The 23,456-nt window shown below is 41.0% G+C and overlaps 1 protein-coding gene across 2 annotated transcripts in view; it reads left to right on the top strand.

The window, feature by feature from the left end:
- Window positions 1–593: 593 nt before the first annotated feature.
- The window catches only part of dclk2a (doublecortin-like kinase 2a), a 49,910-nt gene continuing 27,047 nt past the window's right edge, over window positions 594–23,456 (top strand). For both annotated transcript variants that reach the window (XM_087841700.1, XM_087841699.1), the window contains exons 1-2: window positions 594–1,570; window positions 6,305–6,642. In XM_087841700.1, the coding sequence (XP_087697826.1) occupies window positions 1,165–1,570; window positions 6,305–6,642 (744 nt within the window). In that variant the 5' untranslated portion in view covers window positions 594–1,164. The remainder of the gene's footprint in view (window positions 1,571–6,304; window positions 6,643–23,456) is intronic.

The raw sequence follows: 23,456 nt of genomic DNA, 5'->3' as shown, positions 1-23,456 counted from the left end.
CTCATGGCCAGATCTATCTTGAAAAAGACATTTTTACCAGATAAAAAAAGCTCTGTAAAAGTCACTTTACCCAAAACAAAACAAACAAACAAAAAAACTGGTAGGAGCATCTACCTTGTGATAGTAATGTTCTTTGTGGCTCAATACCATATAATTCATGAAAGATCACTTTTTGGCACAACCACCACTGTATGCCATAACGACACAGCTCATGAGCGCTCCCTGTAAATGGTTTAATCACTGTTATGTATCTAAGATAAAGCTACCCCAAGTTTCAAATTTAAGCCTTTAATAAAGTGTGTCAAACACATAATGAGCGAGAATGAGCAAATGTTAATTAATGGTATCATCTAATATATATGCTGCAATTTAAATACACAAGGTTGATATATGTCTTTGGGGTTAATTGTAAACTAAAGGCAATATATAAAATCCATAACTGGCGATATGTTTTTTAGTAGCTGTGCTGTACTGATCTCAGGCCAGCTAAGAATGTACTTTCTCGCTCTCCGGAGGAGGGCGTGTATCATTCTTACGGTTCCTCAGTCTGAGGTCATCTGGTCGGAATGTAAAACCACAACTTCATTGTTCGGGTCTTGAATGCATGAACGGAACAATAGACAGCATTAGGACCCGGAGATGCGGAAGGCGTCCTCCTCCGTCTCATTATCCATTGATTTGACAGCCTGAGCTGACGACCAGTTAGAGGAAAGGATGCGAGGAGGAGGCGGCTTCAGTGCGGCGTGCCGAACTTTTCTAACATTTCGTGGCTGTTTGTGAGATAACAGAGATTCACTGCGATGTCTGTCAAGCACAGCTGCCGGGTTTTTGACACATTTTCAACCGGATATATAATCTCGAGCTGGCGTCTGGATTATTACTCCTGCTGTGTTTTGTTGACGGTTGATGAATCAGTTTAACGGATCGATCTGATAAGATTCAGCGGACTGAGGGGTCACATCCTGACTTTCTTTTTTCCCCTCTCATTTTGAAACTGTTGGTGCTGCTTAAGGTAGGCATAGCAGGCTTAAAGTGGAGACTGGGGACGCACACGTGTAGGCTGCCTTCTTCATTAGGCTCATCGATCCCTCATCTCTTTTCTCTCTCTCTGTATAAAAGTTGGTTTCCTGTTTGGAGCAGCGTTCAGATAAAGTGAGAGACGACATGTCGCTAAGCAGAAGTATTGAATTTGAACACTTTGAGGAACGAGACAAGCCTCACCGGCCACCGAGGACCAATTCGGGCTCCGGGTCTCAATGTGGTTCTAGAGGTAACGGGCTGGTGCCAAGCCCCGCGCACAGTGCGCATTGTAGTTTCTACCGCACACGCACTCTCCAGTCCCTCACCTCCGAGAAAAAGGCCAGGAAGGTGCGCTTTTATCGCAATGGTGACAAGTATTTCAAAGGTTTGGTGTACGCCGTGTCTAACGACCGATTCAGATCCCTGGATGCCTTGCTCATGGAGCTCACACGGTCCCTGTCAGACAACGTCAACCTTCCGCAAGGAGTCCGGACGTTGTACACGCTGGATGGGGGCAGGAAGATCACCAGCCTGGATGAGTTAGTAGAGGGTAAGATCGATGATGGATGAAGCCTTCAACAATCACTTTGCGTGACCGCAAATGATGACAGGAGCTCAGTATTTGAGATTAGATCAATGGTGGCCTAATGTGCATCCACTCAGACATGCTGTTTAGTGTTTAAAAGCTACATTTTTTTGCCTTGAATGTTGATTAAGTTGCCTGAAAACTTACAAAGCAAATTATATTTAGAGAGTTGGCTCCTTGTCCTGCTTTTACAATGTAATTGGGAAAGTTCTGACTCTGTTCCAAATATCTGCTGCACTTAAACCCATCTACTTATATGTTGGATGCAGTGCAACGATATAGATTATCGCTGTATATGCACTGACGTAACCGCCCTAACATGTTTGACCCAGTGCCATACATGCACTCAAGCATACAGACCCCTCCTCAGTACAGTTAATGCTCTGCAAAATGTGCATCACTGCCCATTGATCTCAGCTGGACTCACGCTCCCAGCTACCTTATTTGTGAGCTTTTGTGGGCGTGAAAGTGCCCTGTGTTTCACTAAATACACCCCTGCCTGGGAATGAATGAATGGATAAGTGAGTAAGTGAGTGAACGTATGTATTTTGTTGGCTTCACTGGCATTTAAAATCTTTTGCAGTTGATTGAGCTCAGCCTTGGGGCTTGTAGGATAAAAATTGCCCTCCCCATCCCCTGTCTGTCCATTTTTTATAAGATAAACGTGAATACTACTACAAAAAGTGGTACTCCTTCTTCCCTGTGCTGTTTACTCTGCAGGGAGAGTGGCCTCTCAGTAATAAGTTAATCTTCATGTTCACTGTCTGCACTGTGACCTGACTGCAGTCCTCTATTACTGCTCCTCACACACACTCAGGATCCACTGACCTCTTACTGAAGTTATTAATCCTATTTTCATCTCACATCTTCCTAAATTTCAGTCTGTGCTGCACTCATTTGCTTTACTCTGTCCCTCCAGAGACTGGGGAAGATTTAGGCCAGTGCCTGATCTAAATTCTGTAGCAACAGTAGTTTAACAAACTGCACCAAGGTTGTTTTGGTGCACTGACTTCACCCCTCACTGCTAATTCAGTAGCTCACATAGCCAGTGATTTTATTTCAATGGGCAGTTCATCCAAAATGACTGTTCTGGTGGTGTATGCAGAAGAATTTTGGTATTAGGACAAGTGTTTGAATGTACGAGTGCCCAGATAGCGGGAATATAGAGCAGGTCCTTTTGTGTTGTTTTTGCTGTAGTCAACCTTGTTATTACGGTTAAATAACCCCAAAATGAATACTTAAAGAATACTTTGTTCCATTTGGCCTCCATTGATTTGATTGTATTGCTTTTCTGTCTTTTTCTTCTAATCTCACCAAATGGGGCCTATTATTCCAATGGGAACAAATATTCCATTTATGATTTGGTTTGAAGAGACAGGCCCTTTAAGGTGGGAATTTTAGGATATGATAATGCCCTGGGTCAATGGTAAGCATGTTTGTTGACTGCTTAATTTCTCCTTGAGCCGCTCAGATTGCAGGTGGGCCGTCTTGTCGATGTTTACACACCCATCTAATGGACAAAGAGAGCAAACATTACTGCACAGCTCAGCAGTCTGCATCCATTGATTGAGGCATGCTGGGGCTCTTTTGTGTGAAAACCCAATCAGGCGCCATTCACATGTGCACCTCGTATGACTAGATGGGATTACAGAGCCAACCAGTCGACTCGAACTGCTGTGCTTGTGGAAAACAACGGCTATAGCCAATCCTGAAATGGGTTTAGAAAGAGCTTTGCAGGTTACAGTGGGGCTCCGTAGCATGCTGACAAAGGGAATTCTAGTCGGGGCAATAACAAGTTTGGGCACCAGAGGGTCTTTATTTGAACCTCATGGGGAAATTAAGCCTTTTAATGGTCGGTGTTCAAATTGACTTGTGATACTAAAACATTTGAGCCTTAGTAGAAATATTTTGTATTTTACAGCAGAGAGAAATGGCTGAAAGAGTTTTAAATCATGACTTAGAAACAGTTCTTTACTGATAATACACACCTCTCATGACAGACGTGTGCTACATGTTTCTGTAAAATGTGAGAATATGATCCCTGAACTTCATTCAACCCTTTAGGATGATAGAAACAATGTAAATGTAAAATGTAAAAACTCAAATTGACAGTTGAAATTCAAGTGTGAAGTAAAGGCCACAGTCTGATAAGGTTAAAGAAAGTTGATCTTTCTTTGTAACATTATGAGTATAAATGGGAGAACCATGACGTCATACTTTTTGCAGTTATTAAATTACTTTATTTCTTTGCGACAGCAACTCTGTTGTCACAGTAATAACAAAAAAGTGACTGTTTATTGACGTCATGCTGGAGTGGTGACCGCTGTGTCACCTCGTAAAAGTTGCTGGGCTGGTTAAACAGTCCGTTAGGCCTGTCCTCATCTGTTGTTCACACGAGGACAGCAGCCAGCGGCGGGTGGCTGGGGCTCCGATCACATCCCCGTGGGACGTCGGGGAATAGACCCGTCACCGCGCACCGTCTGAGGGCATGTCAGCGTTCTGTCATTTACCTGCAGATGAACGGCAGCCTCGGTTATATATTTTGTTTCGGTGCTCAACCACAGCTCAGTCCCCTCCAGCTGTGGCCTAGCCTTTTAATTAGCCTTTGGTTAATTGCAGGCTTAATAAAACCTGGTATCCTGGGACGCGGTGTCTCAGTTGGCCTTTTTACGCTGAAGTTCAATTTGCTTGTTCTGACACAAATCCAGTAACCAAAATGTCAGTGTTGGGATAGATTTCTTATCAGTAGATGAACTGGTGAGAAAAAATATGCTGAACATATCCTACAAATAAAAGTTTTCCTTTAAGTTTTGAACAAATACGTTTTTGTGGTATGTAAAGGATTACTCTTCCTGCTACTTAACTGGGATTCCCTGGACAGAGCCAGCCACTGTGGTTCTTATATTCATACACAGATGCAGCCATGAGTAATAATCTATTTCTCGGTTTCTTAGTTTGTACATGCTGATTCCTCGTAACCCTGTAATTATCTAGTTTCCTAGAACAAGATTTCTTTCAAATTAAAGCTGAATATCTCTCGTGAAGTTGAGCATGCAGTAAGTTGCTTCTGAGAGAGGCTTTGGTACTTGCAGACACTATTTGTCACTTTCCAGCTCTTACTCGTATTTGGAACAGACCGGCAGCAGGGAAGCACAAATCCAGCACTTTCAAAACAATCTCCAGACATTCTTGATGTGGTTTTTGTTCACCCACCAAGCTCCTGTACTTATCACGACTTTCTTGTTAAGGAGAAACACTTGTGTTTTGGGTGTTTAAACTGGAATGCTGGCTGATAAAGCAAAACGCTTTGCTTTGGAGAAAGGCCAATAAAGCAGCCCTGCAGCTGGAAGGGAGAGAGAAGAACAGCGTCACACTGTCAGTTCGTTGTTATTCACCATATGGGAGCAGTGTTTATAAGGCATGCTATGGTTGATGTTGTGCAACGTATGTGTCCTTTAGTGCGCAATTAGTAGCAAAATAACCTCAGCCATTCTCTTTGGTAAATGTACACACAGTGTTGGGAAGGTTACTTTTAAAATGTATTCCATTACATAATACAGAATACATGCCCCAAAATGTATTCTGTAACGTATTCCGTTACGTTACTCAATGAGAGTAACGTATTCTGAATACTTTGGATTACTTAATATATTATCATGCTGTTTACAACTACATGAATGTACTATTGCTGTGATTTATTACTGTTACTGAAGGTCCGCGACTCCGAACCGTAGTAAAGGGACCTCTGGCTACGGGTTCCGTGTCGGGCTCGAAGCCGAAAACTAGCTTTACTTTGTTGTCTGGGTCAACTTTGCTAGCAAGAGACAGAGAGAGGCGTTGAAAGGCTGCTCCAACAGAACTTATTGTTTTTGGAGGAAAACACGAACACGGTGTACAGTCGAGTCTTAATAGCTTACTTACAACTGGGCTCGTCAGGCACTCTTCTTGGCTGCAGTGGTTATTATTATATTTACATGCTTCCAGCTCCCGTTTTTGCTCGATGACAGCTCTTACCTTTCCTTTTTCTCCCTCCCTCGCTCACAGACACATAACGTGTATGGCAGTCCATTCTCCCTGCAGCACGGACTACACTGCCTATGATGCTACATTCTTTAGAGCTATACCGGTAGCATTCTGCCTATTAGCTTAGCACAATAACAACAGGCACTCTCTCACCCAGGAAACACGCAGAGAGAGAGCGTCACCCTGTAACCATGGCAACCGTAACGCTGCCGCCTGGAACAACAGAACGTAGCTGTCAAACAAAACCCAAACAGGCCTGACCCGCCACAATATGAAACAGGAAAATACCGCCATGTAATCCATTTATTTCAAAAAGTAACTGTATTCTAAATACCACCTTTTTAAACGGTAACTGTAACGGAATACAGTTACTCATATTTTGTATTTTAAATACGTAACGGCGGTACATGTATTCCGTTACTCCCCAACACTGTGTACACACAGATGTTTTTTCTTTAAAGGTATGTGTTGATCCTAGCAAGAGCTTGCCACAGTTTCCTTATAATCCCAGAGTGATGCAGTAATGTTAATGTCAGGGTAATGATGAGGCCATCTCACCTGTTGCAGGATTTCCTCCCACTGATGACTTGAGTTCTTTACGTGGCTATTTGAGCTTTATGCGCCAGTGTTTAGCTTCGCTTTACAGCACCTCATACAGCTCATTTCTTCCTGCAGGAGAGAGTTACGTGTGCGCCTCCAATGAACCCTTCCGACGTGTCGACTACACCAAGAACGTGAACCCCAACTGGTCAGTGGGCAGCAAGACCAGCACGTCGCGCTCGCTCCCGTCTCTCTTCCCACTGAAGAGTGAGCTGCAGAGGGAATCTAAGGACTTCATCAAACCCAAGTTAGTCACAGTCATCCGCAGCGGCGTCAAGCCCCGCAAGGCCGTTCGGATACTGCTCAATAAGAAAACTGCACACTCCTTTGAGCAGGTGCTCACCGACATCACAGACGCTATCAAGTTGGACTCTGGCGCAGTGAGGAGACTGTACACACTGGAAGGCAAGCAGGTAGGTCTGACGAATATCTGTTTAACTTGCGCTACATCATGTTAAACTGCCTTTAACTGTGTGGACACCAGCTCCAGTAATTACTACACAAACTATGACTTGTTCTTGTTTTAGCTTGTGTGGTGATTTTATTTGCTACAGTTGCATAACTTAACAGCTAGAGCTAGTTAAACATATTGTTTTCAATGAGATGAAACTGGCTAATGTGCTTACGGGAACCAGATGGAGCAAAGCTGAGCTTATCTCTAAAAAACACTGCGATTTATAGGTTTCAGCTGTGTCAGCAGTCCAGATAATTAAAGTCAGTTTAATCACCCATACATAATTCTACGCCCATATATTATTTCAACAAAGCAGTAATGGATACACTTTGGCTTTAAGGCCTTGTGCCATATCCATCAGTATGGTATCCCCACCTCGTGCTCTGGTTGTACCACATGAGACTATTTATGCTATAATGCTATCCATCTGGGGCACGTGTTGAAATTCTGGTGTTCAGACATGAGGTGAGCTACAACACACGGTGGCCCCCGTGTAAAATATTTACGCTGACATCTCATCTGACCATGAACAAACTGTCATTCTCACAGAAAATATAAAAAGTACTAAATATAAAAAGTATTTGCAAGTTAACGGGGTAAGATAACGAGGCAATGCTAGGCAGAGGAGTATGATAAGAGTATTACACAGTGAATTTACCAATAATGAGAATATTGCACAGTTTCTGATAGGGATGGGTATTGATAAGATTTTCACGATTCCGATTCCATTTTCGATTCTGTTTAACGATTCGATTCTTTATCGATTCTCTTATCGATTCTCTTATCGATTCTTTTTTTAAAAAAAAAGAGAACATTAAGTTCGATTAGCTTAGAACTTTGTTTTATATCTTCTCTTTGAACAAGATAGAAATTTAGGAGTAACATGGCCTTACAAACCCAACAGTGAGATCTTAAGAGATCCACAGCCTACAGCTCTTCAATGGGCTGTCACTGGGTCCCCAGGAAAAAAAAATTGTAAATGTAAAATAATAAAATAAATATTCTTCTGTAGCAATAACAAAGTATAACATAAATTATTCAGTAGCAATTACACAAGAATATCCAGTAATGTCCCTGCCTACAATTAAACACATTCACTTACTGAAAATCATCTGCTGTGGCAAATGGGTGCAAACCTTTGACCACAAACTTAGTCACTGCTCGGTGACATTCGTCTATCCTGGCCTGAAAGGAGACGCTACCGGTAGACTGCAGCGAGAACTGCCAGCATCTGAACCAGACTCTGTCTGTGTCTCTCATCATGGTCACCTAAACGCACAGTAATGGCAGGTTTGTAATAAGGCAGATCGCGCTAACATAATATGCGCTGTTAGTTGATTATTTACCTGCCACATTAACGGGAGAGGACGTGCAAACGTTACCGCTGCTGCTGGGTTGAGATTCACGAGTCCGGAGCGGAATTAAAAGCACGACATTCATTTAAGGTTTTCGCGTGTTTTGTGAGCAAATGCTTTTGCATATTCGTAGTGTTTCCTTCCTTAAATGAAATATCTACTTTGCAAGCATTGCAAGTTGCCCTGTTGTCATCCGTTCTCGTAAAGTATAACCAAAGTTTTGAGCGTTTGAGCCGCTTACGCGCCATGTTTCCTGCCAGGTAAATGACGCTCCGCAACGTGGTGACGTCATTCGGGGCGACTGGAATCGATAAGGGAATCGTTTGCAAAAATGGCAAACAATTCCAAGGAATTGAAACAGTGGGAACCGGTTCTCAACAAGAACCGGTTTTCGATACCCATCCCTAGTTTCTGATCATTTGAACTATTGCACATGGCTGTGATTATTACACAGATTATTCATTGTTGTTATGATGCTGGACAAGAAGTTGTTCCCGAGTCTGTTCTTGTGATGTTTGTATTTTGTGATGCATGTTGGAAGAGTTTGTGTGAAATGTGCTCAGAGAACTAAGTCAAAGTATGTAAGATGTTACATACATTTATAGAACACTCATCTTGTTGCATGATTCAGTGGATTTCAGGGTTGAAGTTAAGACAGAGAACCAGTCTTTGTACCTGACAATTTTCAGAGGAATGTGTTTGCTTGTACTCTTTGTTAAGCCAGTTGACACTGACCTATGAAGCACTATGATGTTGTATGAAGAAGAACAGTGAGTACCTTCAGCATCTGTAAACCACAGTGGAGCGACTCCGTCATGGTTTGGGGTTGCATTTCAGCTAGGGGTGTTGGAGATCTTGTCAAAATTGATAGAACACAGAAAAGTACCACCAGATTTTGATCCACCATGCAGTACCATCTGGAAAGTGTTTAATTGGCAAGAGCTTAGTTTTTTAGTATGACAATGATCCCAAGCAATCTGCCCGTCCAGTAAAAGCTTACGTGGATAGAAAAACACAATGGAACACCAACAGTCATGGATCGGCCTCCTTCAGCCTGGAGCTCAACATTAATAAAAAAAACTGTGGGATCATATTGATACAGAATAAAAGGCAGCTAACATCCAAAGAAGAGCGTTGAATGTCCTTCAAGAAGCCTGAAGAACTATTCCTAAAAATTAAAGGATAGCTTGCTAAAAAAGTTCAGGGTGTGTTGCAGAATAAAGGTGTTCACACCAAATGTTGACTTTCAAGTTACTCACAATTGTACGAATTCTGTTTTTGCTATATATACTGTATTTCTCTTGTACTTACTGCACTTTTCCCCCATTTTCGTGGTAAAATTTAAAAGAATTAGGGGGATAAAGATTTTTTTGAAATCCTGTATTTGGCCTATACTGGAATAGATTGATGCACATTTTAATCTAACAAATAATGTATCAATTCATGGTTTCATAAAACTAGTTTACTGGAATTAAGCATTTAGAAAGTGAAACCTTAATTACTGTAACTACTGAACTGATAGAGCTCTAGGTGTTTTGCATTTTTAGTGAAGCTAAACTGCATTTTATTTATTTTTAACGATCAGCTCCACTCACACAGGGATGTTGATTACAGAATTATGTCAAAGACTACAAAAATGTCAGCATGCTTTGTCCATTTTAGTACAAAATCACTAAATGAATTTCTTTGGTAACAGTTTAAGTTAAATTGAGCTTTAAAAGTGTTGGTGAGTGGGGAAAAGAAAAATTAAACTGGGACTGACAGTGTGACAACCAAACCAGCTGATGTTTGTTTCCTGTGAGCTGACGGGAATCTTTCTGGGCTGGACAGTCTGGACAAATTGACTCATGAGAATTGTGATCCTTATCACCTTTGACAGAGCAAGCAAAGCATCCTTTCTGTTAGGCTAGCACTGCACAGAAACACTGACTCGACATGATTATATAATAGCATCCAGAACATTGCTGTATTTATTTCCATTATTTTAGACTGAAGCCTCGCCTAAAAAGCGAAAGCTCCCCAGTTTGACTCAGAGAGGAGCCACGTATCCCTTTGGGGTTGCATCAGGAAGGGGCATAAAAATCTTCCAAATCAGACATGCAGAGCTACGTGCTTTGGCGACCGCTTGTGAATAAGGGAGCAGCTCAAAGTAGCTTTTTTGGAAAGAAAAGAAAAAAAGCTCCCTGTAGCAGATGCTCTCCAACTTAAATTCAAAGTTTCCCTCTTTGACAATGAAAAGTTTTTACAGGGATTTTTTTTAAAAAAGGGAAAAAGCTTCATATTTGAAAACTACTTTAAAGAATTCGGTTAGCGGACTCGAATTCCCACCTAACACAGATTCCATATGTGTGACATGAAGCATTGATATGTCTACTTCTATCCCTTGAGAGATTCGAAGTAGACCAGCCATGCAGACCAGCTGTTTAGTCAAGGCTTTTTAAGCTCCAGATCAGGAGAAGCAGATATGGAGCTTTATGGGGTGCATTTGTGCACTTTAAAACTCATGATCAGTGTTGAGAGCTAATGCTTTGACCAATCATTTGAACTCACAAGAGGTGGGCAGAGTGTTTAAATGATTGCTCTACCCCAAACCATGCTGATACAGTTTGCCAGAATGAGGCACTGTGTTAAAGTCCACAATGTCTGTGTAAATGTAACTTGTGGTGGAAGTGGGTGAAATTGAAATTGCCGATGTCAGTGTTGTGGGAATGGCCCTTGTGTTCAATGGTGCTTTAAACTGAACCGTACTGTCCCAATCTATATTTATTCTAAAGGAAAACATCAAAAACAGCACCCGCAAACACTGTGTGTACCAGCAAAACCTTTACTGGGTGGACCGAGATGATGATGGCGCTGTCACAGCTTGCACAGACTGTACTTACTCAAAGGTGTTTTCAAGCCTGACATTTTAGTCATGCCCACAAGTGCACTGAGTATGTCAAATAACGATATAATTTAGCGTTGCTCTCACTCCGAGGGGAAAAAAACCAAACGACACATCAGTCGAATATATTATTTTATCAAACTGAAGATCAGTCGCAGCCCAACATTCACAGCAGTGATTCGAATAAATCACCGATTGGCTGACTGACTAGAAAAATCTTGTTTCCCGTTTAGGTCTTTAGGTTTTTCAACCATAAATAAATCATTTGTACTAGTGACTCACAACATGTACTCTGTAAGTGTTTTGAGGTTATCCATTACAGATGACACATTACACAATTTATGCTGACAAGTGTGTCGTTTAGCCTCTTAGATATTCACCGCAGGCGTCTTAATGACGTCACGTTGCACCAGCCTGTGGATGCAGTAGTCTTTTTATTTTGCTTCCTTTAACAGATGGTTTCTGCTCTTTGGTGGAGTATAAATCCATCCATCTGGCAAGCGCTATATATAGATGAGTTAAGTCTTTATTAAAAGTAATGTTGGTCAATTCAAAGTATTAAAACTTCCAAAATTTGTGAAGTGCAAATATGCTATTTAGCTAATAAAATGTGGTGTTTCAGTCCCATTTATTAGTGGAAACACTGGAAATGTGTTTGTGCTGGAGCATTTGATTCTGTTTTAAAGTGATTGTTTCTTTAGTCTCTTTAAGGTTTTTCCATTCCTGTTCATTTTACTGCTGGTCTTAGTTCAGTTTGGGTTCAGTTGTTGTCATGCACACTGCTGGAGCCCTAATGCACTTAACAGTTAAGGAAGCCAGTTTTTACCCATCAATTTATAGAATTTCTGCTTCGTGGTTGCTCTTATAGATTTTTAAAACTATAAGCCATCTTCTGCATCTTTAGATTATTATGGATGGATTCGGGATCCTCTGTATCCCATTAGTTAGTGCAAACATGTAAAGAAAATAAGACATTGCATTTGAGCCGACTGTCCAGTTACTAGTGAAATTTTCTAAAAATGTGTAGTTTAATGCATCGGTTAAAACACTCGACTCCAGCTACATGACGCGCAGCTGGAAACACTTCCCGCAAGACGAGCTGCCCAAGATTCACAGAATTTACAGAAAATGTTACATTTTTGTGATTTATATCGTTATCAGGACGATAGAATTCTTATATCGGGATATAAGAATTTGGTCATATCGCACAGCCATAGATTAAAGAGTTATATTATTTTAATGCAGTCCAATTCAAGAGCATTGTAAGATACAGGCTTCTCGTGAATCCACAGTAGAAGGGTCACGGCTCTCACACAGAAACAGAAACTGAACATTATAACTCCCATAAAAGTTGGATTTACTGCAGCACTGTTTTAGTGCAAGTTTTAGGTTCTGTTCAGTTTAATTCAGTTTTATTTATATAGCATCAAATCACTCGAGGCGCTTTATATTGTAAGGGAAAAACCCTACAATGATATGCGGTTGCCTAATAAACTGGCAACTGAATGTATATTAGTAGTTCATGTGAATATCTTTCTAGTCTGAACCCCATAGCCTCTATAAAAAGCACTTCTAAGGCTCCTTCCTCAGTCACTCACACACCCATAAACACACGCAAACACTCCGAATGCCTTCCAGCAGCAGCCGACCATCTGCTCCTCCAAAATCAAATCGGGGGTACCAGCCACCCGGTCTGCAGACTCCCACCCGCTCATGGACTCGCACTCACACAGAGCCCCCGCCCTGGCCACAACCGAATGATTAGACCTACAAGCTGGAAGGAAGGGTTACAGTGCAGCTGTCAGGTGTGTTTGAGGGCGTTTGTGTTCACGGATGTTTTTTCGTGAGTAAGGGGCCTTTCACAAAATGTCTCTGTCCACTCTCCCTCCTCGAGTCAAAGCTCCTCTTCAGACTGAATGTTAATTGTAGATCATGGTTATCACGGCCAACAGAATCAGCTGCTGCTTTTGAAAGAAAACCCTGTTTTACATCTCAAAGCTGACCGGGCAGGCAGAAAATAAGATTTTCCTATTTTAATTGTCTAAACTGTCGAATCGATGCATTCATTAATTTTGGTCACAGTCCTGCAGTCCCTGAGTTTGCTTTTGTTGCGTGTAAATCATAGAGAACGTATTCAAGGGAGTTGTAGAAGAAGTAGCAAAGACAAAAAAAAGTCCCTGTGACAAAATAAGAGAAGTGAATAAATTGTAAACTAGAGCCTGATGCTGGACATCTTTGGGCTGATACAGATTTTTAGGACTCTAACGTTGATAGATTCAGTATTCTCCATGTTCCTGAAGTATATATTGCATGCTTTGTGAGCTGTATTAAAAAGGAAAACATGATGGAGCGGTTCAATAAAGTGAAAGTTTTGTGCTTTATGTTATTTATATGCATATATTTGCCCATAATGGTTGCTCATATTATAGCCAAAGATTGAAATAATAAACAGAATTAGAAGCACAGGGCTTCGACTGTTCAAAATACTTTTCTTTCAACAGTCTCTACTACCTCTGGAGCTGTGCAATGCAAGAAAGAACACAGATCTTTAACTTTCCTGACATGTTTCAACAAATTTGGCAGCAGCTTACTGCAAAGATGCCACTCAGCTCCACACCATCTGCTCAACTGGGATGCACATATCCTGCAGACAGTGTTGAGAGTTTTTAAATAGCAGTAGTAGCCAAATTACTCCAAACCCCAAAGTTTTCATATCAGGACTAAGGACAAACACTATGCTGGGAGCCAACAGGAACGATTTAATTAATAGGCACTCTGTTGTCTCATGTGACGCTGGTTGCTAGTTTCTTTGTAATTTAACGGTAAAGGCAGAGAGGAAGGCGACTGAATCTAAAGGCAAACGTGACCTGACCTGATCGCAGGCAGCAGACACAGCTGACCTGCACACAGAGAGCCGGTCACCTTTATGAGCTACACACAGAGAGCCAATCATGGGATGAAGTAAATGTAAATATTAGCATTGCCAAAGACTAATACAGACCTCTTGTTGTACAGAGTTATGCTTACAGGCAGAAACTATTAAGGTAACTTCAGTCTGTTGCTGAGAAAGAGCTCAGAAAGGTAAGAAAAAGGGCTCATTATGCTGAGATGGTGTTAACCGCTGGCTGTCTTGGTTATACCCACTTCAAATGCTAAACTGTGAATAGTTAATGGAGCACAGAATGCTGTCTGATGTTATCGGCGCTATTGTGATTTTAAAAATCTAGGTCCAGTCCAGAGTTTTCCTGCCTTTCCCCGATGTAGCCTTCAACCCTTTGTGACCCTGACACATGATAAGTGAGGAAAGGCTGCCAGGGTGTGGTACAGCTATTAAAGCATTAGTGATCAATAGGTGAGAAATCCAATTTTTCCACAGGGGGAAAAAATCTTTTTTTTGTTGTGAGTGAGCAATCGATTACATTTTATCTGTCATTTGCAAAGTTTCAGGGCAGATTTGGTGCTAGATTATATTTTTTAAAAATAGAGAAGTGTGAAGTCACGACCACCTATTTTTAAAAGGTCTTAGTTCTTAAATTTGTTCAACATATTCTGAGATTTTCTTGACCACGCAAAATTCATATTTTTATATCCAAACTATAATGTTCAAGCTGTATCTCTAAATGGCTAAGCAGATGGGTGATGGCAGCAGAAGACCACACTAGGTGTCATTCTTGTCAGCTAAGAAAGGGAAATTGAGGCTACAGTTCACACAGGTTAACCAAAACCTTGAGCCCCTTAATACCATGGTCAGCAACAACACTCAGGTAGCCGAGTGTTATTTAAACACCACAGCCTACCTGAGTGTTGTTGCTGACCATGTCCATCCCTTTATGGCCACATGGCTGCTTCCAGCAGGATAACGCACCATGTCACAAAGGTCAAATCATCTCAAACGTGTTTATTGAACATGACAGTGAGGTCACTGTACTCAAATGGCCTTTGCAGTCATCGGATCTCAATCCAATAGCGCACATTTGGGTTGTGGTTAAACAGGAGACTCACATTATGGATGTCCAGCTGATAAACCTGCAGAATTGGTCTGATGCTTCTTAACATGGTACCAGCAAAGTGTACCTAATAAAGTGATCAGTGAGTTGAAATAGCTGTTGTGCTCTTGGTCTTACTGAAAGGAATATGTATGAAATTTTAATGAACAGTAATAACAATAGCAATTTTATTTATATAGCACATTTCATTGCATGTTGGCTCACAGTGCTTAACAAAGAAGACAAAATCAGATCAGCAGTGCCTAATGAGTGTAAGCCTGGGTGAATAAAGGGGTTCTGAGTCTGTTTTTGAATACACACACAGTTGATCTCAGATCAGCAGGCAGCTTGTTCCAGACCACAAAGACCACTTGGATCTGATTCTGGGTTAACAGTTAAAAGATTTGAACCTGATGACCTGTGAGGTCTGTCTGGGATATAGACGATGAGCAGGTTTGTCAACGAACAAAAAGGACTTTTTTTTTGTACCTGGAGTCAATGATGTGATTTCAAACAGTGGAAAGATAACTGGAATCTGTGTTCTGTAATGATATATATGTCCCTTTTCCAAAAATCTCTGCCGTGCACATGGAAAATGATACAAATCCTAAAATGCATTTGCCTTTAATACTTCTTTTAATGATGTTTGTAGGATAACGGTTTGTCTGCTCACTATTGAGAGACTGAAAACAGAACCTGACCTTTAGACTCCTCAAATGCTCGTCTCTCTAAAATCTTTAAAGCCCCTGTCAGTCAGTAACCTGAGGAGTGGGAGAGGAAATGGGAGCACTAGTAACTGGACAGTCGGCTCAAATGCAATGTCTTATTTTCTTTACATGTTTGCACTAACTAATGGGATACAGAGGATCCCGAATCCATCCATAATAATCTAAAGATGCAGAAGATGGCTTATAGTTTTAAAAATCTATAAGAGCAACCATGAAGCAGAAATTCTATAAATTGATGGGTATAAACTGGCTTCCTTAACTGTTAAGTGCATTAGGGCTCCAGCAGTGTGCATGACAACAACTGAAGGTCACTTGCAGGCCTTCAACTCCGCTGCAGTTTATCAGGGCACAAAGAATTTGATGTGATGCTATGCAAGAGCAGCAGGCTCACAGTCTGGGACGTCTCCCAGCAGACTAAAACAAATCATGCACAACAGTTTTGTTTTTTTTTTATCCCTCCTGCACTTTTTCCTTTTTTTTTAATAACCGATGATGCCCTATGAAAAGGGAGTATACAGAAAAACTTCATTCCAACATCTGTTTCTGTATTTAACATTTGAAAGGATATTTCCCTGTTTATGTCAACAAAACACAAATCTGTGTGTTTTTGTCAGTAAACAGACACGAACGATGCACAATTATTATTTTGTAATTCATAAATGTACAAAGGTGCAAAGTGTATGGGGGGAAAATAGAGCTATGCAAGAGGAGACACAAATTACTGTAATAAAAAAAGTAAACTAATCCAGCGTTATTGCTGCAGCTGTGCATTCAATTCATGCCAGTGGAACTTAATTTCTACACCCAGGAGCAATTATTAGTAAATGCAGTTCAGTACATTAGGAAGCAAAGGCAAAAAAAAAAAAAACAGGGGGAAATAAAATTAATAAAGTAAGAGGCGGTAAATAGGGGACAAATACTATGATGATTACTTTTTCCCAACAGGAAGATTCTACTGATATCTTGAAGGCAGCAATGAAAATGTACTTTTCCTTTCAGGTTCATTTCCCCCTTTATATCTTTCCAGAGCTTTGACAACAAAGATCGGGTTTCTGGTAACCAGCTGTTTTGGACATAAAAAGAAATATAGTTCCTCGACTGCAGCGCACTGCATAAAAATGTCAGTGTTGTCCTCAATATTGAGTTAAAAGTTCTTCCTTTGTGAAAATTGCTCACAACTTTCCAAATAGTTGCTCTGTTTGTGCCACATATAGAAAGAGTGCATTCATGCACTGCTGTGTTTTTGGTGCATATACATATATGTGGCTACTGTGACGCTGATGCACTTTGGCATCATCTCCAATGACATGGTCTTAATGATGATGGCCTCCTGTCCCCATTATCCCAGCAGCCCAGGTCTTGCCGTGCAGCACTACTATCTTGTGCCAGCAGTTAAAGGGTTTGCATTCATTAAGCTGTCCGAATTCTTCTCACCCAGTTGTCACATTGAAGGTGCTGATATCTTGTTGTTTACACATTCTCCTGGCAAGACGGTGAAAGTTGCTGCGGTTAGAGATAGATTAATAAGACTGCCTCCATCTCTGACTAGCTAGAGGCAAGGCCACACAAGGGTTTCATCTGGTTGTCAGGCTTGAGCTGTTGTCAGCACACAGTCTGGATTAAACACCGTCATTTGGGTCAACAGCCATGAAATTTGCATGCCCACCCATTGTTCTGTACTGTCATTAGCATACAGCACCATCTGACGCCAGTGCACTGACACCATCCAACCAGGAGTGCTCTCTGCTAGGCTCGACAATATGTTATTATTTGAATTATCCTTTTATTTGCCAAATCCTTACTAGAAAATCAGACTATTCAAACTATATTGCTAGTAAATCTGATTTTTTTTTTTTTTTTTTTTGTCAGTTTAGTGGGTTGCAGGGCTGTCCTTTCATTGTGGAAGAGGGATAGTTGTTCAGTTTGCTTTTTCAAAGTTGAATTTAAAGCAGTTTCCCCCCACAGAGTACAGACTATAGATTATTGGCACACTGAAAGCAGGCAGCCTCTTAATAAAACAGCATTTCAGTGTTTTTTTCTGTGCATTTTGTTATGCTGCACTTGTGTTGTCTTCTAATTGACAATGTCTTAGCTGTTTGAATGTGTTTAGTTTCTCCGTGTGTGTCTTTAGTGGCCGTACATTTTTGGTGTAAACCACAGTAAGACGAGGCTTCATTAAAATGTGCTCCAGTTTTTCATTTGGGGATTTATGTGCCAAGAGTTGTATCGGCTTTCCTGTTTGCGAGTAGATTTGACTTGACTTTGAGTAAACAAAGCTGGCATTGATAGACAAACACGAAGATTTGGCAATAACTTAACATCTGTTTGGATACTCTGAATCAATCTTTGTTCCCAGCTTTCGTGACGACTTGTAACACGGTCACTGCAGTTATGACACCAGAGTACCTGTTCCATGTTTCACGAGGACTGACCGAACAAGCGGGAAGACAAAAGGCTGCCAGACGACAGAGAGCCGGGGTGCTGGGTGGGGGCGGGCTGTCAGCTGTGCAAAGCGTGTGGAGGCCATAGAGGGGGAGTGCATCCATTGTGTGTTGTGCGATTTCAACTGCTTGTTTTTGTTTTATTTGTGAAGCCTGGCCCTCGTCCATTCTTTGCAGCGGGCCGTTCGCTCCCCCAGCAGGAGCTGACATCATGATATGGTTAGGCATCATCACAAATCACAGCTCACACTGTTTGTCTGCTCGAGTTTAATCACGCAAAGAGAGTCACAGCAAGTTTTAGCTGAGTGTCTGAGGACAGATCAGTTGTCCAAGTCAACCAGGCGACTGAAGTCTGTGCTTGTTCTTGATGTTCAAGTCTTTTCTTTCACTGGCTTAAGAGCGCTTGGAGCTTTTGGACTTGTTAATATTTTGGGCCAGTCTAAATGTAGCACTCTTACTGATTTATTAAAACTCAGGATATGTTAACTGGCAACCAGCATCTCTTAGCCCCTCAGCAATTCTGAAGGGTAATCAGGAGGGGTCCTTTGAACCTTTGTATTTGGATGTTTGTACAATGTTTCCATTTTACTTGCACAGCTCTTTTTGCATATAGAGTGGAGCACTAAGATACATTTAGACAGCCTGAAGTTATGTGATTATGAGTCTCTTTGTGCAAATATCTCTTGGAAGAGAGGAAGACAGTAAGCCAGACAGCTGTGTAATGTGTGATAGGGCGAAATGTTGCAGGCTGCCAGTGGTTTTGATCTACTTGTTCTTTTTGAGGAATGATCATTTCAAATCAATACAAATGCATTCTGTGTGATTTGAATGCATTAAAGCATGTAGTGGCCCAACTCCTTAATACTTCACTTTGGTTTGGTTTGTTTTTTCATCTCTTTCTTTTAACTTTCACTTGTCACCCAGCTGTATCACTTTTGGCGGGAGTTAATGATGGGCTTAGATTTCTCATCGCTCATTTCCACGCTGCTTGTGCTGCCTGTTACACGTGTCTGAGATTCACTGCTCTAATCCAGAGGAATTAAACTGTCTCAGGGAGCTGCCTCTGTCTAAAAGTTCAAACAGTGTTAATAACCAGGCTGGCTTTAGCTCAGACATCCCCCTGACAAACTTAATGGGCATCTACTTATCAGCAAATTCTTAAGTAAGTAACACTCTAAGTGAGAATTTAAGCAAGGTCTGTGGGTAAATGAGGTTTACATATACTGACGGAGTAATTATAGCTGTCGTTTTCCCTTTTTATGCTTTTTTTTGCGTGTGTGTTTTGTTCATTGCTGATTTTCTGTTTCAGTTGTTTTTTTGTTCTATAAAAACAAGAGAAGACAATTCTCCCTCCCTGCTTTAAAACCCTTTTGAATGCCTTGAAAATCAAGACCGTTCGCTTGTTATTGTATTTGAATTATCCACACATGTTAAGCCCTTGGCACGTATTTGTGCTGTTGCCGAGCTTACCCGGGCAGAAAATACAGCAGACAGGACGGAGGACACAGACTGATGGTGAGGGTAAGAGAAGGTCAGACATTTGGGAGGAGGGGGAGTGTCCCATCTTGGAGGGTAAACTTGGTTTACCCTCAAGTCATGTCACCCAGCCAATACGAACCCTGCAAACAGTTCACTTCACTGATTGGCCAAGACAGGCCCTACAGGACAGTGCTGGCAGTAGACGGCCATTGGCTGTTTACCCTGGCAGTGGCTGACAAGAGCAAAGGCAAACATGGTCGATGTAGTCTGACGTTTATGCTCTCCATTTCTCGATTCCAACATTTTCCTTGTGTTCAAGGAAAGAATCTCATGTGTAAACATACTCAGCTTGTGAGTCCTGCTTTATAATGTGATATGAAATGTATTTAAGCTTTAATATTTAGCACTTTCACATTTCAGTGAGAAATTTCGTTTATAAGAAACTTAAACAATTCAACAGATAAGTAATGTTGACATCAGGCACTGCAGGAGACTCAGGCAGAGGAGGGAGCAGCTGATTGGATTAGTATGACAGGTTTTTTTTACTGTTGTCAGTAAATTGCCTGCTTTTCTGTCTCATCTTCAGGCCACTCTGTGCAGTTCTTTCATATGATTTATAACACCTGGGTCTTCTTAGAAGTGTGCTTTGGTAACGACATCCCGCTGTGATGTTACAGCATACGCACATCCTCATATCAGCCTCTGCATCACTGAAGCAAGCTGCTGGTTGACTTTAGTTTAAGCAATTTTGTTACTTTTGCTTCTAGAGGTCCCTTCTGTTAAACTGTGGAGATGTCCTGTAATTTTACATTTGTACACCACCACAGAGGACTTTAAAAACAACGAGTCAATATGTCACTGGTGTGCAGATTGAATTAAATTCAAGGAGTTTATTAAATGTATTGCATTAACTGTTCAGAAATTAGGACCACTCGGACCACTCCCCCAAATCTGGACATGACCAAACACTGTTTCCTGCTTTGAGATGCTCTTCTAGGGGTTTACTGCCGCCACCTTCAGTTCTTGTGTCTTTGTGAGTCTTTGTGTGTTCTGTTTTGTCTTCATGCATGCTATGTTGGGTTGAGATCAGGTGAATGGCTTTACCATTGAAGAATATCACATTTCTTTGCCTTAAGAAGCTCTAAGGTTGCTTTTGCAGTATGCTTTGGGTTATCATCTATTTGCACTGTCAGATCAGTTTCGCAGCGTTTGGCTGAATCTGAGCAGAGAGTATGGCCCTGTGCACGTCACAGTTCATCCTGGTACTTCTATCTAAATCTAGTGCCCTGGTTCCACTGGCAGTTATACGTGCCGTAACATTGCCTCTGCCATTTTTCACAGATGATGTGGTATGTTTCAGGTCATGAGCTGTTTCCCTCCCTGTCCATACTTTTCCTTCCCATCATGCTGGTAAAAGTTAATCTTGGTTTTACCTGTACAAAGATTGTTTTTCCCAGAACTGTGCTGGGCTTTTTAAATGTTTTTGGACGAATGCTAATCTGGCCTTAACAACCTTGCAGTAAACCCTCTTTATTTCCATTCATGAAGCCGTTTCTTGATTGTAGGCTTTGAAAGTGATATCCCCTCAAGAGCATTGACTTAGGTAAACTTTGCGAAGGAATTTTTGTTAACCAAGGAAATAATTCTGCAATCATCCACTTTAGCCGTCTTCTGGGATCTTCCAGGTCTCTGAATTTGCCAGTGCATGGCTTCTTTTTAAGCATGTTTTAGATTGTAGATCTGACCACTTCCTAAAGTTTTTGCTATCTCTCTGATTGGTTTATTTTGGTTTTTCAGCCTTATGATGGCCTCCTTTACTTGCAGTGACGTCTCTTTGGACCTCATAGTGAGAGTTCCAGTAAAAAACCACCAGATTGACGTTCAGCACTTCGAGTCAACTTCAGGTCTTTCATCTGCTTAGTTTATCATGGCACATTACAAGGGAACAGTTTTTGAGTGAATTGTCCAGTTACTTATGAACCACTGGTAATGGGATGTATAAAAAATACCTGTAAGTCCTAGAAGTGTATGAAATACTTTTGTAAAACCTTGATATAAATGTAAAAGCCTGTATTTCAATCACTGTGCTGAAGAAAGATGATGGTGTGAAAGTAAAGTCAATGCAGGACTGCCTTAAACTTAAACTGGTTGAAAAAAAAAGAAGTTATTTTGAAGTCTGTAAGGAAAATTAACGGAGTTTTCAGTTAGTAAACATTCTAATCTGATCTAATATGGCTTCATTTTATAAATTATGGTCTGATTTATAGTACACTAAGTGATATTATAGGTTGGCGTGGTGTAGTTTCTGACTCACATCATATAACGATGCACTGTCACTTGTTCCTGCTGTCTTGAAAAAAGAAAATCCAAAATATTAAATAAACTGTTCTTTAATTGGCTTTTCGTGGTCTTTATTTAATATAAAGTCAGTCACTTTTTAATAAATTGCAAATAAATAATAAATTTCTAAACTGCTTTCAATTTAAAAAAGAAAATCAATACAAACACAGAACACAACCTCTGTTCATAGACTTTGCTCTTTAACTTAACCACTTGACCTCTTCTTTTTTTTTTTTATGCCTGTTTAAAATGTATCCATACAGCCACAATTTGTCTGAATTCCCTTGCATTCCCCCCGGGCGTCACAGAGCAGCTGAAAAGTACTTTATCATAGGCTCCAGCAGTGCTAGCCTTGCAGAGAGAGGTGTGCGTAGGGGTGAAAGCAAATGAGTGTGCAGCCACTAGCCTTTTCAACAGTGATGTATAATATTCCAGTCTGCCTTCTTCATAAATAAGCCCACTGCCTCAGAGGGCACATGGGACAAGTAGGTCTTGGGGCATTAAGGCACAGATTTCAATTTTAGATTGAAATTTTTTGGTTATTGTGATGTAATTTATCATCCACTCTCTTTGCACAAGTGAAAAAGAGGCATCGTGTAATGTGAGGCTGTAGTTTTATATTGTGAAATGTGCTTATTATTTGCATGCATGACATTTAAATGAGAACATTTATCTGTACCTCGTGTGTTTGAAGCTGCAGCCAGGAGATTGTTAGCTCCGGTCCACCAAGTAGAACCGCTGATTTTAATTGGCCAGTCTCAGTGAGCTGCCAACACAGAGCAAGGCAGCTATTTTACATCCGAAGTGCTGCAGTCACACAGCTGTACTACATAGTAAATGGAAATTACAATTTTATTATAACATAATACAAAAGCTAGCCTTGTTTTTTATTATATTAGCTTGATGCAAGATGTTTATATTAATAAATATCACTCCAGCCACTCTCATTACTCAGTTTAAAAGTTAAACTCTAAGACAATATTTAAATAATATCACAAGCTTCCAAGGGCACTGACATGTGTATCTTGTTTGCTTATGATATAACACGTGAATTAGTGAGGTAGAACAATTCTGGCAAGGTCATTTTAAGCTGAATAGCCTGTGATTAAAGAGTTTACTGGACTGTGCAACAGGTTTGAGTATGGTGAGAAAATTCACATAAACTGAGTCTCCACAACAGCGTTTCACAAAATGACAAACTGTTGTTATAAGCTGTCACTAAAGCCCTCTCGCTGCTGATGTCATCCCAGCTTGTGGCTCCCCTGCCAGAGGACGGTGCTCGCTGCTCACCTCAGCAGTCTGTGCTTTGCTGTCTCACGTTGTCCTTAAACAAATGACACAGCGAAAATGCAGCAAAGTGTCATCACTCATGATGTCTGAACACCGAAGGAAACAGCAGTCCATGAGGATCAAGGTCAGAGGTCAAGTGGAAACGTTACCCAATATCCTCATGCAGCAGGAGCGTGAGAGTTCGTAGTCCACCACAGTCCATTTTTGACACGCATCGGACGCTCCCTGGGGCGGGTGCTACCACCTGTGCTTACACTGTACAGTGTGAGG

This window comes from Neolamprologus brichardi, chromosome 6 (assembly GCF_056152115.1).
Source record: "Neolamprologus brichardi isolate AB-2024 chromosome 6, ASM5615211v1, whole genome shotgun sequence".
Lineage (NCBI taxonomy): Eukaryota > Metazoa > Chordata > Actinopteri > Cichliformes > Cichlidae > Neolamprologus > Neolamprologus brichardi.
This window is presented reverse-complemented; position numbering and strand designations above follow the sequence as displayed.